The sequence below is a fragment of the Aulonocara stuartgranti genome, assembly GCF_965226115.1.
Source record: "Aulonocara stuartgranti genome assembly, chromosome: 23".
Lineage (NCBI taxonomy): Eukaryota > Metazoa > Chordata > Actinopteri > Cichliformes > Cichlidae > Aulonocara > Aulonocara stuartgranti.
This window is the reverse complement of record NC_138958.1, coordinates 42,394,702-42,411,981: the sequence shown is the minus strand read 5'-3', so window position 1 is coordinate 42,411,981 and position 17,280 is coordinate 42,394,702. Positions and strand designations below refer to the sequence as shown.

The window sequence follows — 17,280 nt, the reverse complement described above, 5'->3', positions numbered from 1 at the left end:
CATGATGGTTCCTAGTCTCCCTCCTCTTTCTTGGGTTTCTGCTGCCTATTCACTGAGCACTCGGTCAGTTGGGGCCATCTTCCCAATGTATTCTTGGATGTTCGTTGTCTCATCCTGGACTGTGGTGCTGACACTCACCAGTCCCCGGCCCCCTTCCTTCCGCTTAGCGTACAGCCTCAGGGTGCTGGACTTGGGGTGAAACCCTCCATGCATGGTAAGGAGCTTTCTTGTCTTTATGTCAGTGGCTTCTATCTCCTCCTTTGGCCAGCCTATTACCCCAGCAGGGTACCTGATCATGGGCAGGGCGTACGTGTTGATGGCCCGGATCTTGTTCTTACCATTCAGCTGACTCCTCAGGACTTGCCTGACCCTCTGCAGGTACTTGGTGGTTGCAGCCTTTCTAGCGGCCTCTTCATGGTTCCCATTTGCCTGCGGGATCCCCAGGTACTTGTAACTGTCCTCTATGTCTGCAATGTTGCCTTCTGGTAGTTCAATCCCCTCAGTTCTGACTACCTTCCCTCTCTTTGATACCATCCGACTACACTTCTCCAGTCCGAACGACATTCCAATGTCATTGCTGTATAGCCTGGTAGTGTGGATCAGTGAATCGATGTCTCGTTCACTCTTGGCATACAGCTTGGCTGACAACTGCTCCGTTCCGTAGTCGGTATCCGTAGCCAGTCTTGTTAATGATCTCACTGAGGGGGTTCAGGCCTATGCAGAACAGCAGTGTTCTGCATAGGTATATATATATATATATATATATATATAAATGACTCTTGTAAGTCATTGATTCATGCATTTCTAGCATTTTTAGCATCCTATCATATTTTTCTGTTTTTACTGTTTTCTCTAATTCACGACCCTTGCTCTTCTGCTTCTGTAACAACTGAAGCAGGGCTAATAAAGCAAATATATACATATGTCTGTAGGCCAAAATGAAAAAAACAAACAAACAAATATATCAAGAAATGCCTATTTAATTCCATTTTATTTATATTGTGCCAAATTAGAGCAACAGTTGCCTCAAGGCGCTTTATATTTTAATGTAAAGACCCTATATATAATACAAAGAAGACAGAGAAAACTCCAACAGTCATATGACCCCCTATGAGCAAAAGATTTGATGACAGTGGGAAGAGAAAGACGTTCTTTTAACAGGAAGAAATCTCCAGCAGAGCCAGGCTTAGGGAGGGGCGGCCATCTGCCATAACCGCTTGGAGTGAGGGAGGGAGGGAGAAACATGAGTAGGACAAAAGTTATAAAATAAAAAGCATTGAACTGTACATAACCTACACTCCCATTTAGGATCTTTGTCATGTCTGAACTGCACGTAGCTTTTATTATCTGCCTAGCTGTTTTGTTTAGTTAAAGTTTCATTTGTTGTTTAACCTACTTTAGCGTGACTCTGCTAATGTTATTTGTTGTCTAATAATGTAATAGGATTTCTGCCAGAGAGAAATATTGCATTATAGAGAGTGACAGCATGGTATGAAAGATTTCCTGTCTCTGTTGTTGTGGCAGCAGGGCCGAATCAGTCTGTCAGAGAAAATCCCTGTCTGCCAACAAGTGCTGCAGAGGGAGTTCAGGATTATCCATGATGGATAACTGTTTGTTCAGTGACATTCTCTGCAGCGCTCCTTCCAAAGTGTCCAGTTTGCAGACAGCTTTCATAATCAGTTTATTCCGTCTGGTAGTATGCTATACAAAGTATGCTGTGCTCGCCACAACTGAATGATATGAAATCAGTCTTCAATCTATCATTTTGCTGTACACATTAACGCATCTCTGCTTCCTCAGGAAATAGATGCTACTCAACCTCTTTTTGTGCTTAGCCTCTGTGCTGCTCTTCCAGTTCACCCTGTTGTCGACATAAAAGCCCAGGTACTCTTGTCGCGTGTCCCTCCTCTTCTTTCTGAAGTCGATCACCGTTTATCTGGTCTTATTCACATTTAGAAGCAAATTATACATTTCTCAAAACTCACTCTTTATTCCTCCTGCCCATCACCTTTGCATCTATCTGCTGCAGATTTGAGTATTTCTGTATGTGCCATGACTCCAAGTAGTACTGAATCAGGAATGAAGACAGCACAGTCCCCTTTGAGCTCCCGTACGGCACATCAGACAGACCACCTTCCAGTCTCGGATACTACAGCCCACTTGTCAGGCATTCAGCAACCCATGACCTATTGGATGTGTTACTGACATATCCTCATCAGTGTCCATTCTGGCACACTGATGTGGTAATTCATTGTACTATAACCTTCATTTCTCTAGTGAAAGCATTGTTTTCATTCAGCTTTATCAGCTCTCTATTTTGTGTTGTATTTTCTTCTCTTAATTTCTAATAAATGTGAGTCACTTTAAATAGACTCCATCAGGATCAATAGCACTGATTCTGGAGGAGCATCTGTGTAAAGCATCCCGTATATATCCCTGATTTAGTGTGCAACTTCTGGAATCACTTTAAAGAACTTGTGGCACAACTTGTTTAAAGATTCCGGACGCCCACACTCAACACTCAACACTTGACGGCAAAGTCTTAGTAAAATTACTCAGAATCAAGTTGTGGGCTTTCCTTGAAATGAAAAAGCCTTAAAATGTGGGTTTGATTTAACATTAAGCGATTCAATAGAAACCCTTTCATGTCAATTCTGACAAAAAAAACAAACGTCAAAACAAACCTGAGTAAGAAAAGACAGGGTCACACACGATTGGGGGGGGCGGGGGGGGGGGGGGGGGGGTGGTTAACCAAACGAAGACTCTACATGGATTCCCAGTATGTTGTTGGTTTTAAACCACAGAAAAAACACACACACAAAACGGTGCACACACATTTTGTTTTCTCTGTGGTTTTCAGACAGTTTCCATTAGGATACCAATTTACGGCCACCTCACATGCACACAGGATGTGTATGCAGTGACTATGAGGTGCTGTTAAAGAGTAGCCTCAACACGGCAAACATATGCAAACATATTGAGATGTGTTTGTAGAAACATCGAGTCTGACTGCAACCAAGTCAAGCAAAGCTTCCGTAAACCATGCTGTATTTCTGTTCTGTAGTTGTATAGCTGTCTATTTTTAAGCTCCAAACTTGCAAAGTAAAATACTTGCAGCTTTGTGTCGATCAATTATTTCTTGATATGCTGTACTGGAAGGTAGGTATGTCTGAATTGATGGGCCCTCGTTTGCTATGCATTTGGTTAGTCTCTTGTAATACCCAAAATACAACATAACAAACATGAAGCACAGTTTGTTCATTCTAACAAGTTTCAAAGTCAATATTTGTTATGACCTCCTTTATTCTTTAACTCAGTCTGAACTCTCTTAGGCAGCTTTCTTTAAGTAGTCTTCAGGAATAGTTCTCCAGGCTTCTTGAAAGACATTCAAACCTCTTCTCTAGATGTTTCTGCCTTTTGTTCTCTTCTTTGTCAGGATGATCCCAAACTGCTTTAATAACGTTGAGGTCCAGGCTCTGGGGAGGCCAATCCATGACTCGTCGTAGCATTTTTCATGTCTTTTCATGGAAAAGTATTGCTCAAGATCAAGAAAGTTTGATCCTGTTAGGGTTGAAGATGATTAAATAAAGCTCTTTTTATTATTTTTAGATACACAATGCAGTGTGCTCATAATCGAGTTGGTGTTCCGTGTTTTTAGGGTCAAAAGGTTCAAAAAGCGCTATGACTGTGCTGAAATATTGAAGAGTTGACGTAGTAGCGTAGAGGGTTTTGCAGCATGCTTACACATCACTGATAATGGTTATAAGGATATTCTCTGGGCCAAAGGGAGTCTGAACAAAATGTCATGAACTAGATATTAGAATCAGTAATATTAAAATGATCGCAGTACAAAAAAAAATTGTCGGAGTACAAAAACTGATCATCCTTGATGTGAGGGAGGCTGTTGTGTTCACATCACGGTCCAGCGCTGTAACTTGTAATCAGTCATCTATTTATACTGACATTATCTTGGTTAACACTAAATTGCATAGTGGCCACAACTGAGGTGTAATAAAGCCGAACATACTGAATGAGAGAGGAAAAAATAACCTAAACTTATGTGCGTTGGCTTGTGTGACAACTACCCCCAGTAACTTTCCACTTCCAGTCTGTAACTTTCCACTGTAGTAGAGGCCGCTGTTAATTTACTTAACTGAGTGTTGGCATGCTTGTTGTTGTGGCTTTAGCGTATGCAGTTTGCTTCACGCACCATGACCTGGTTGCTCCTTGTTTGACATTGTTTTCTTTAGACAGCTCAATGTTTGCTGGTTTTATAGTAGCTCAAACATTTAAGAACCTCATGTCCATGTTTCTAATGAATTACTATCACAATATCCGTCACAACAGCTGATAATAAGCACATTTACAGTGTAAACCTGAAGTGTATTATGACAGTTAAGAGGTTTATTTAGTAGTTCGTCATATTATTTCAATATGTTAACATTCATCATTCACAGTAAAGTATAGGTGAGGCTCATAGGTGTCATTAGTTATGCAGAAGTCAGCAGAATGAAGGTTTTTTACTCAGTGATCCTGCAAGAAAGATTTCTGTTCTCAAGAAACAAGTATGTGTTTAAATTGTCACAGCTATAGTTAAAATAGCAACCTGAGGAAAAACACCTAAATTCACCACAACCCAGGAACATATTTGTGCCAGTTTATCTTGTTAATATTTCACTATGCATGTGAAAATTGAGGCCTTCAGTACATTGAAGTGCAGCCAACACTTGTTGGAGTATTGCAGTGTCAACAAAAGTGGTAGAAAGATGCCCGGCTTGGGTGTTCTTATGTATTGGTTGAGCTGGTTGCAGGAATAACCGAGTGGTAATATTGCTGGAAATTAATCCATCTGCTGGATGTCTGTCTTAAAATTATGTTCTGTAGTTATAAACAGATATAACCCACATGTTCCCCTCATTCTCAATAAAGCAAATCAGGTCAAAGAAAGCTTGTAAAGTTTGCAGTGTTCACCAGTTTCCAGCCACTGCGCACCATTAACATGTGATAGTCCTGATATATACACACATAAATACTTAAACCCTCAGTGTGCTTAAAATGGCAATTACATTAAGCAAAGATCAATTTATAAAAGAATTATATAAAAGACACTTGTTTTTAGTAGTTCGTTTTTTAAAAAGTTTTTATTGTAAAATATGCTTTTAAAGAACTTACTAGTGGTAAACTTCAAATCTGTACAACTTTCAATCAGTGTCTTAAAAAAATAAAATAAATTGTTTTAATTTTTGTCCGACTTAATCTGTTGCTGTTTAAGTGCTCAGTGCTAAATAATATAATGGAAATATTGCAATATAAGTATGTCCTATCTTTAAATTGATGATCAGGGTCAGCAAAACTTCTTACAATTTGACATCTTTTAATTCACAATTAATTAATTAATTTGTGATTAAAGTAAGTGCAAGGCACCTTTGAGTTCTGCGTATGCGTACAGGTAAAATAAAACATGACCATCACACCAAATGCTTTTCCCAACTCAAATATGTATCAAGTACTAATCCAGGTGTCATGATCGTATGTCTTGGAAGTAAAAACAGCTAAAAACAACAGAATTACCTACATTTCCATTTAAATGAAAAGATGTAGGCACAGTCAATTTCAGCCATTCACATTCATTATGAATATCATGAACACATTCCCATTGGCATTAATTCAAAATTACGCAATTGTATCTGTAGCATACAACAAAAACAAATCAATTTATGTTTTCAACTGACATCATCAAGTGTACAGTGTTATAAATGTGGCACTATGGAAAACACACCTCATGTACCTATATGCAAATGAGTACGGGACAATAAAACCTAATTGCCTTGAAGCGACTGTTGTTGTGATTTGGCGCTATATAAATAAAATGTAATTTATAAAATTATGCTAGTAGCTCATTGACAGCTTCATATTTTTTGTAAAAGCTGATTTACAACTAAAGCAAGTTTACTAATGACCTGTGTAAATCATACACTGACAAGCAGTCATTGTAAAAACATAAGGTGCATTAAAATAAACTTTGTACTTATACAACAGTGCACTTTGAGTCATTATTTGTACACATTTACTCATGTTAGTTCAGAATAAAAAATCCAAATGAATTAAAATAATTTATACGTATAGCCACACACTTCAATGCAGTGCTTTGGACTGATACACGCCAAGTCATCAGCGAATAAGATCCTGGAAATCATTCCTGGAATCATGATCACATAGGATACATCAGTAAGACAATTAGTGAGTATAGAGTCAGAAAATATAAATTTACTATAAAATGTTACATTAGATTATGTATTTATTTCGGTCAAACTCTACTTTCTGAAATCACATTTTTCTTCTTTTGTATTTTTGTATTTGTATTTTCCCAACAGCCTAACACAGCGGCTCCCAAACTTTTTTTGCTGGGCCCCCCTTTGTTTTACAAGAAAAATGTTCGCGCCCCCCCCCCTCGCACGCGCACACGCACTAACACATCCTCCAACCACACACACCCATCTTTAGCTCCATTGCGGTTTCTTTCACATCTCAAACATTTAGTAAACAATTAAGCAAATACAAGTAATCTGCAATAAATTACAGGTAGTAAGAAAATAAACTACTAACTCTTTTACGCTGCGTCCACACATGTTGTTTTTTTCCTGTGTAATAATATTCAACATTGCTATCAATACATTTTTCAAAAAATGCCTCTCTGTGCAAAATGGGTTTAAAAACATAAACAGCTGTGAGATACTGTTTGTCTGTGATTTGAACCGGGGGAACAAATCGTGGCAGGATCAGCCTGATGTTATTTGTATCCAGCAGTAACTTTACTGTATAAAGAGCTAACATCTCCAAAATGTCAGGAGTAGTTAGTCATTACAACAAGTGATTGTGAACTAAAAATCAAGAACGTGGGATCCTGTTTGTCCGTGATTTGGAGAGCCTAGCGCTGCTCCTGATCCCCTGCAGAAAACCAATTCTGCAGAGGAGAGCTACCTCGGCACTTGTGCAGGTGAAACCAAAGGGAAGATTTGCTTCACCATATTTTCTAGTCTTTGGCTTAGAATGAAGTTGGTTTGGAAACATTCAGCTATGCTTCATCTCCTGATTTGCGTTTGTGGAGGTGCCAGTGCTAGCAGTGTTTTTTTGTTTTTTTTTTCCTTTTCATACCACGCCCCCCCTGCAATGGTTCCCCCACTTTGGGAAGGTCTGGCCTAACACATGACGTGATTTTTTATTATATAGGCTAAAGGCAAAACATCAGAGCTTTTCTCTCTACAAAAAACTAAAACCATGTAAAGCACCAGCTTGGTGTTTTACAGTATTGTACCTACATACTCTAGGTACAATATCTAGAGCAGCGGTCCACAACCTTTTGACATTAAACCACAGACCGGTTTAATGTCAGACAATATTTTCACGAACCGGCCTTTAAGGTGTCGCGGATAAGTTAAACACAATAAAATGATACGACCAAGACAAAAACGGTGGTATTTTGAAAATATAATAATGAACGTGAATTCACTGTGTAACTTTATTAGCAGCGTCCTCCTGAAATGCGCCAACCTCATTGGACCTCTCTGTCCCTTAATGCTCTCTGGTCGCTATGGTAACATGTAAATATTTCTTTCAAAATAAGGGACACAACTATAACACGGGAAAAGACCCAGGGAAACCGAGTTAATGATAAAAAACCCTTAAAACCGTAAATTTCACACCGGAGCCTCAACTCTCGCGGCCCGGTACCAAACGACTCACGGACGGGTCCATGGCCCGGTGGTTGGGGACCGCTGACCTACAGTATATGTGTATGCATGCATATACCCAGCACAACAAAAATATACGAAAGGCAACGTGGGTAAATGCTTTTTAAAGGGTTTCACTTTGTCACATATATATGGGCATCTAAGTGTATTGCAAACAAGTACATCTCAAACTCTACCATCTTTTGAATATTGAATAACAAAATAAAATATGGTAGCCCCATGCCTTTTGTATCCTTAAAATGTGGCTTTTGTTCATTTGTGTGATGGGTAATTAACTGTATCAAACATGCCTGTTCTGTATTTCTTGGACAAATCTGGCCTTCTGTTTGGAAATAACTGAACCTATAAGGAGAAATAGATGAAGAGAAAGATCCCAACTGAGCAAACCACCACCAGTGCGATGTTTAAGATGATTCTGGTCGTTGGAGGTTCATAGAGAAGCTCCTCCACCATCTTCTCCTGTTCTTGAACTGTTATGACCTGATCTTTGGACAATTCCTCCTTGAATCCACAAAACCAATCCAAAACCTTAATACAACATCCACGCTCCTCTTTTGCGTCCCCTGCTCCACAGCTCTCGTCTTCCTCCTCCACTCCTCTTCTTTCCTCATTTTCTACCATTTTGGAGCCTGAACTCTGAGCACAGCCACCATTCTGTACTGAATAGATTGTTTCTATATCACTTGCTGTGACATTATTGCTGCTTCCTGATTGGCCATTTTCAAGATTTGTCTCAGAGCCATTGAGCAAGTTTGGGTCCTTGTGACACTTTTCTTCACCAAGAACACCATTTCCATTAAAGGCTGAGTGATTTAGGGGTTTCAAAACATTGACGTCTTTTTCAGCATTTCTTTCTTGATTTTTTAGCTTCTTTCTCTTGTTTAGTCCCCAGAGAGTAGTGGTTTGGATTTGTCCCTCTTCGGGTGGAGGAGTGCAGAGACTCACAACAACAGCCACCAGAGATGATATCCAAAACAAGATGGCTGCCACATACATGTAATGGATATCTTTGATGAAGGATGGGCGTTCATCAGGCTGATCGCAGAGTGGCTCTCGATAAACAAATGCCAAAGCCAAACGGAGAGCTCCAAGGAAAAACCCTACCATCCCTCCCCAAAAGGCACCTGTCTCATTACAACGACGCCACAGGATGCCAAGCAGGAAGAGAGCCGCTATGGGCGGAGTCAGATAATCTGATACTTCTTGGATGTAGTAGAATATCTGGCCTCCCTGCATTTCAATGATCACAGGCACCCAGGCGATGCTTATGATCACCATGAAAAGGACAAACAGCCTGCCTACTATCATCAGCTCTCTGGACGACGCCTGCTTTCGTAGCATCTTGTAAATATCTAGGGTAAAGATGGTGCTTGCAGAATTAAAGATAGAGTCCAAGTCGCTCATTAGAGCTGCAATCATAACAGCCATCATCAACCCGCGGAGACCGACGGGCATTACTGACATGACGAGCCTTGGGTAAGCCACATTGCTGCAGCCAGCTGCAGAGCCACACACTTCAATGCAGTGCTCTGGACTGATACATGCCAAGTCATCAGCGAATAAGATCCTGGAAATCATTCCTGGAATCATGATCACATAGGATACATCAGTAAGACAATTAGTGAGTATAGAGTCAGAATTTTATCTGTGTAAGATATTGATAGGGTGGTTAATGTCTCTACCTGGGATGACAATGATAAACATTGGCAGGATTTTGAGGAAACCGGCCATGATTGTTGACCCTTTGGCATGAGCAATATTTTTTGCTGCCAGAACCCGCTGAACAATCACCTGATCTGCACACCAGTACCTGGAGCACATAGACACAAAAATTAGTCTGCTAATTGGTACTCACCTCTATTTAGTATACTCTGGACTACCTGTGCCATTTGTAATGACCCCAAAAGTCAGCTTTGTGAGAACTATTCTAGGGACATTTCTGAGACCGTGCTTGTTCTGTGGCTCCACAGAGGGTCTCTCAGTCAGTCTTTCACCTCAGATCTCACAGTCTAATAAATCATGAAACATTTTCATTGAAAAAAAAAAAAAATGTATGTTGACACTGAAATGACTTTATAGGTCAATCATTGACCACTGAGATATTTAAAGCCTTTATTGGACTTTCAGTGATGTTAGAGAAAAAGAATGAGAACTAAACATCATTAGAATTTCCATCCATCCATTTTATTCCACTCTTCCAATTTAGGGTTGCGGTGGTTTACAACCTATCCCAGTTGCCATAGCGCATGACGCAGGTTATACGCTGGACAGGTCACCATTCTGTCACAGGTGTAATTCAGGGAGACAGACAACCATTTACACTCACATTCACTCCTATAGCCAATTAACAATCACAAACTAACCCCACTAAGTGCATGTCTTTGGACTGTGGGAGGAAACTGGAGTACCCACAAAGAAAGATTTCTCAATTGTCAGATTTAACTGCTTGAAACTGACCTTACTGCCAATAATGCCAACCTGAGGAGTGTGGATTCTTGCTCCACGGCTTGAACCAAACCACGGACCTTCTTACTGTGAAGAAGCACCACTCAATTTATATGTGTTGCCTCTACTTTAAGAATTTCTAACTGTATAATTCATTGTTTTTTTTGAGGGAAATAAATCATATGCAACATGTGTGCAAGGTCCTGGCTGCAATGCCAGCGAGCAACCAGGACCTTGCACACATGTTGCATGGTTGATTAGCATACTTGCCCTGAGGGTAGCACTACAAAAAATTAAATGAAGCATGCAAAGCCAAGGAGCAAGAATAAATGCTCCTCCGGGCAGCATTTCATGGTAACAAATTCAGTCTACTTTTACTTAAAGCAATCAAATCTAACAGGTGGCAAAAGAAGAAAAACACCTGGCTCAGAGTAAATCTTTTAGGGATTAGGAGTGTTTAAACACATAAGTCTGTACAAAACCGTATTGGTAAGGAAATTAGTCTTAAAAGAAATAGCATTACCAAATAGAGGCAGGAGTCTGGCCGAGTAAGAAACCAAGCCATGGCAGGTCTGGATCCTGGGCCTCTCGGAGGATCTTCAGACTATCTGGCTTCGGAGTGGCATGGTTATAGCAGGACTCAGAATACGTCAGATTGGGTGAAGACAGCAAGATGGCACTGATGTTTGGAGTGGCCTCCATGTAACCGTGTCTCACACCTTACAAAGACATGCCAAAACACGGTTAAGCATTTTTTAGTTAAACAATTGACATAAATTCATGAATGCATGAAAGAGAAACAAGGACCTTCGAACCCTCCCACTTTGAAGAGGCTGATGCCTGTCAGACAGAGGGCCCCAGCAATCATGAGGAACGCTTGAACTGTGTCTGTGTAGATAACAGCAACCAGACCTCCGGAGATGGTCAGCAGAGCTGTCATGGCGATGAGGAGGAGGATGGACAGATAGAGGTTCCAACCTAAGGATTCTTTGATGAACAAGGCTCCAGAATAGAGATCCACAGACAGCTTGGTGAAGATGTAAAGGACAAGAGATAAAGCAGCAAAGTACACCTTCAGTCGATTCCCCCCATATCTCTTGGACAGGTACTCTGGCATAGTGTAGATGCCACACTGGATATAGACTGGAATGAACACCCAGCCTAAAAACTGGAGCAGTAATACAGCATTGAGCTCCCATGCAGCCACGCTGAGACCGCTAGCAGCGCCTGATCCAGCCAATCCAATGAAGTGCTCACTTCCTATGTTACTGACAAATAGAGAAGCTCCCACAGCTGCCCAGTTCATCGAACGCCCCGCCAGGAAGTAGCCGCTCACTGTGTTCCTATTGGCTTTCCACATTGCAAGGAAGCCAATCCCTAACACCAGGATGAAGTAGATCGCTACAACGATCATGTCCGCTGCTTCCATGGCCATGTTTAAAACCTGTTATGGCTGTATGACAGAAATAAACTAAATGTGCCCAATGGCGAATTTGCGACACGGCTTAGAACACTTCTGTCTACAGTCATCTATATCTTCTTACATACACAGACAGTGTAAGATGTTTATAAAAGAGACATCTGAAACATTTGCATCCGTGTCTAAGGAATTACTTCAAGCACTCTTGACTTTTTGATCCTTGGTAGTTAGATCTGGAAATCTGTGCAAGCTGTGGTTTGGCAGCACACAGGATGGCATTGAGTTGTTCCTTGGTTTTACAGAAGAAGTGCAATTCCTGCAACAAGATGAACAAAACACGAACAAGATGCATGACCAAAGCAATGCAAAAACATGTGAACAGTTTAAAATGGCTGATAAAACAAGGAGACAATATTTGATAGCGTGGACAAGCGGTCTAAGGCACTGGATTAAGGCTCCAGTCTCTTTAGGGGCATGGTTTCAAATCCCACTGCTGCCATGAATAGGTGTGTTTTAATTCTTGTTTTGTTTTTTTAAATGAATTTCCCACAGGAACCCACCAAGGGATTAATACATTTTTATCTCTCCCTCTGTCTCTCTCGATCTAGACTAGGACACTTCTTTGCAGTCTAGATAAGCTGTAAAAGGTTGCAAAATGTGGTGAAATTGTGGTTCTTTTGTCTCAAAACCCAAGCATTAATTCTTGTTTTTAAAAAGCTGACTGAATTGCAGTGGAGTTAACTGTAAATCTGGCTGCCATATTCAATGTGTACACATGCAGAAATGCTCCAGAAATCATGTAAGATATTGTGTTCCCTAAACCTTGCAATCTGTTCAGTGTAAGAGAAGTGGTGCAGTCAGTGGTTGAACCTTTCAGAGCTTAAGTCGTCATCCTAAGTTGGTCACCTATTAATTTTAGCCTCTTACTTTAACACTGCCAGCTAATAGAGCTAATAGAGACATTTTTTGGAAGAATGATCATATTGCATAAAGATTTGCCATAAAAATATTTGCTGGTATTTCAACTGTTGTAAATGAGTTGTTGGTATGGTGGCCCTGAGAGGCCAAACGGACTGCAACTTAAGAAAACACCAGTAATAACAAAACAAACAAAAAAAAAAGCACACAAAACACAATGGAAATCGGAAAAGAGAAAACAGATTTCCAAAAGCACAAGGGAAGCGTTTCTGGGGAGACAATAACCCAACGGACCAGTTGCAGGAACCAAAATATGCTAAGAATTGTGCTGGGAGACACTTAAAAGAAGTGGAGGATCTATTGGTTTTGTGATGAAAGAAAAGATGACAGGTAAGTGTGTTAGCCCAACTATTAGCCTAAAAATCCATCATCAGTATTATATGAATCATGATAAAACACAGCTACCATGTTATGGGTTCCTGCAACTGGTCCGTCGGGTTATTGTCTCCCCAGAAACACTTCCCTTGTGTTTTTTCCTATTTCTTTTTTTTGTTTTTCATATTTCTGTGTTCTTTTTTCCTATTTCCGTTGTTTTTTCCTATTTTCGTTGTCATTTTTCCCATTACCATTATGTTTTGTGTGCTTTTGCAGCGTTTTTCTTATTGCTGGTGTTTTCTTAAGTTTCATAAATAGCATTGAGTCATTTTCAGTCAGAAATAAAACTTTTGTCAGAAACTGCAATCAGTTTTTGGTAAAGTGAGTGTTATATATCCTCCCTTTGTAAGTAAAAGGCCAAGAGGGCAGCAGAAATGGCAAGTAATATAACATAAAAATTCTATAAAGATATTCTCAGTGGCCGACAAGGACTAGATGGATTATAATGTAAGTAAAGTAATGCAGACTCATTATTGTACTTACAAAACAGGTAATTTCTTTATTTATTATGCAACCCCTTTATAAATTCAGTCCACACTGCAAAATATGTGTTGATATAAGCAGAGATGTTAGACAATGGGTGTCAAACATAAGGGCTGGGGGCCAGAATCAGCCTGACACAGACTCCAATCCAGCCCACAAGGGCATAGATTTTGGTCTGTATTCGGATAAATTTTACAACTTGCCCTGTTTCGCCTAATAAGGACCTCCACAGCAACTGCTCATACTACTCCAACTTAACTGAGCAACTGACAAATCTGATCTAATATAGAAATTACACAATAAGAAATCTGCCATTTTTTGTGAATTTACAGAAACTTTGTTTTATACTGACAGGACAATCTGAGCAATGAGCTACCAGAACTTTTTTTGTAATTTTCCACATTTATTTCTTACAATTTAAACCCAACCAGTCATGGTGACAGACTTCTTTCATTTAATACATTGGCATTTCTTTATCCTGTAGATAAACAGAGACATACTGTTGACATTACAATTCTTTTTCTTATATCAACATATCTCAGAGATTAAATGTGCAGTTAAACACTGAGAGAAATGGGAGTCTCACTGGTCTGGTCCACTTAAGGCGGGTTCTAAGGAAAGCTGGTGTGCAGTTATGATAGAGGGAAGATGCATGCATGCACCAGCATTGCTTTGTTACATTGGGATAACAGGCTGTAAGACAGGCTGAATTTTACAGAAGTGATGTGTATGTCAGCTGCTGCTATCTAGTAACAACTGCAAATCCTTTCAGTAAACAAAGCAATCACAACCCATGATGCGGGACTGTAGTATGAGGGTCCTGCATCAGGGCCGGTGTTTGTGTTTGCTGTTTTTGTTGCGGTGCTCTGATCTGAATCGGAAGGTCTTTGTGAAAACAAAATTTCATGTACATAGGAGACCTAGTGCATTTCCAGGTAGCAAGTTTACTCTTGCATCAGAGTCAATATTAAATTGAAATAATTAGCACATGGTTAACCAGAGTCTTGAGGGAAAGGCTAAGGAAACATCTTTTATTTCCAGCTTTCTCAGACTTGATTATATTTGCCCCCTTTTCAGGAAACATAGTTACCCAATTTTAGACCTGATTCACTTCACTTCTTTAAAATACTCTTGAGCACTCTGGAGGACTTTATGACAGGAACCTCTCAGTACTCCTGTGCTGTGCTTCATGCTGGTTCTTTTGGTTATGATTTATCTGTTGATAATACTTCAAAACACCTCTTTGTTCTCAAATTAAAATCATAAGTAGCGTTTGATGTTGCAATATAACCAAATAATAAAAATAATAATAAAATAATGTTACATTCTGAAACAGTTCCTGTCACTCTGCTTTCTGCCACTTTATACTTCTGTTTTGTTCTTTAGCTTTAATTCAAAAGGACCTTAAAAGCAGGGCTCTAGAGTGCGACCAATTTGGTCGCAAATGCGACCAAATTTTTCAGTGGTGCGACTAAAAATAAATATTTGGTCGCACCTGTGCGACCAACTGTTCCGGTAACAAAAAAAAAAATCTCTGTAACTCTCCGTGTGGTCAACAACAGACACACATTATGCCCCTATCGTGGACTAAACCAATCAGAGATAGTCAGGGGCGGGACCTCTCTGATTGGCCGTGGTCCAGTTGAAAGTGCAGGTGGAAGAGAGAGGTGAGTAGCTTGAATAAAGCGATATCAATTCATTAACGGATTCCACACAAAGACCTAAACACGGAGCGGACCCAACACATCAGAATCAGCTTCGTCTTTCTCGGCTTTCTCACCCGACGGCCTGAACACGGACACGCTGTCGGAGCTTAGCGATTCTTCGGGTCCGCGCTGTGTTTACGTCTTTTTGCGCTGATTCTGAGCTGCAGGTTTTGCCTCTCTCCAACCAAAATTCACCGAGCCTGCAGCAAAAGAAGCAGCAAACTGCGCTTCACATTTGATCAATGTCGTCATGAATTCCCTCTGACTTTTGCTGTTTTGCTTCCACCACGATAAAAATCACACTTCCTGCACAGCTCTCTCTCTCTCTGTACTTCAGGAACAGTTTCCCGTCTCAAATCTGTTTTCTGCATTATTCATTCGCTTATTACCCACCAGTCTAGCGTTGTTTACAGCGCTTTTTCTTTTTTCACTTAAATGACCTCGGACAAGAAAGCCTAATTTCTGCTGTTCAATACTGAAGAAATTTAAATTTCTTAAAATTATGCAAAATTGCAGAATATTTTTAAGGTTATCTGCTATAAAAAGCCAGACCAGGAAAATCTCCTTCATGTTTTCCTGTGTTTTATTCTCAGTTACTTTCACACAAAGGCATCTGCTGTGATTTTCACAATTCTGATGAAGTCTCATGTGTATCAGTACTGATAAATGATCAGAATTATAATATTTCTGACTGTCTGAGGCTAAATTGAATCAAATCAGGACTTTGAGAACCGGAATTGAATGGATTATAGAAATCAGTGATGATACTCAGCCCTAGTGAGCAGCCTAGGCCTGAGAGAAGTGGATGTACTGTAGCTGTGGGTAATAAGAAAAGATGAAAAGAACTATTGATAACTTTTTTTGTTAAGTTAAGGCCTGATCTGTCTGAAATTCATAGCCAGTGCTCTGACACGGTGCCATCAATATTTGAATGCTGAAAAAGCACAGTGTATCCAGAAAACACATTATATGCTGCAGTAAATGCACTGCCCAAGTGTCCCCTCTCCCCACGGCCTTTCAGCAGCAGACAGCAGCAAACAGGTCGTCAGAGGAGGCCAAGATGATGATTAAGTTTTTAACATTTTCTACAATATTGACAAAGCACTTTAAGCACAAGTTTGTTAGTTAATAATTTAGAAATTAATATTGTCTGTATGGACTTCCCCCCCCCCCAAAGAAAGTGCACATGTAAAACTGCGGTGTTAAGCGATGCGGTTGAAAAATTTGAGTGCGCCTAACTTTTGTGCCGGTACGCCTAAATTTTTAAAGTTAGGCGTACCGGTGCGCCCATGTCAAAAAGTTAGTCTAGAGCCCTGCCTTAAAAGGCATAATTACCTGCTTTATTTAATTTGTATGATTTACAGTGTCGTAGTTAATTTCTAATAAAAATATTTCCTGTTCTGTTATTAATATTAGGCGTATAATACGGGTTATTAGTTGTCACACTTTACTATATTATCACAGTCTCTGTTTCCATCCATAATCCTGGGCCATTTGTCTCAGTGTCCTGTCATATCCTCTTACAGTCTACTACTTTTTGAATGAAGCAGCACGGTGTTCCTACAAGTCTTTTATTAATTCCACACGTATTTCATTCGCAGCATACGTTCATTTGCATTAGCAGTAAATATGAAGAGGTAAAAAAAGTTCCTGAATGTTTTCGAAGCTTCGGTTTAAAGAAAAGCTCAGACTCACCTGTTTCCTCTCTGAGTGTCTCCCGGGTTTAACGTTAAACTGCCGTTTAACTACCGGACCGGTCCGACCGGTCTGAGCGCAACGCCGCACGGAGCTCTCCTCGGCGCAGCGAGGACACTGAAGGCACCGCGAGACTCCGCCCACAGCAGCATCGTCGCCTTTAGGTTCGAGGAGGAAGTGGGGGGGCGCTCGTGGTGTGCAGGTGCTTTCCACTGAGTGCGCTGTAAGCATGTACATACAGGTTCAGCATTACTGACACCGATTCTATGTAGGACAGAGCAATGTGGCACGTTAATGAAATAAATCATCATCAATTTTCAAATTCTAAACACATTTTAAGGAGCCAATTTTAAATCACTGTTTTTACTCTCCACAGTAATTTATGTGTTTATTCATATGCTTGTTATTTGTCTGTCACGTGACAGTC

At 40.2% G+C, this 17,280-nt stretch overlaps 1 protein-coding gene across 1 annotated transcript; it reads right to left on the bottom strand.

Annotated features, from left to right (window-relative positions):
• Positions 1–5,607: 5,607 nt before the first annotated feature.
• On the bottom strand, positions 5,608–16,988 carry LOC309699721 (sodium/myo-inositol cotransporter-like). Its single transcript, XM_082522869.1, has 5 exons — positions 16,854–16,988; positions 11,004–11,932; positions 10,720–10,915; positions 9,434–9,561; positions 5,608–9,331 (listed from the first exon to the last, which is right to left on the bottom strand). The coding sequence occupies exons 2-5, from the start codon at positions 11,629–11,631 to the stop codon at positions 8,094–8,096; spliced, it is 2,190 nt and encodes a 729-aa protein (XP_082378995.1). The 5' UTR covers positions 11,632–11,932; positions 16,854–16,988; the 3' UTR covers positions 5,608–8,093.
• Positions 16,989–17,280: the final 292 nt, after the last annotated feature.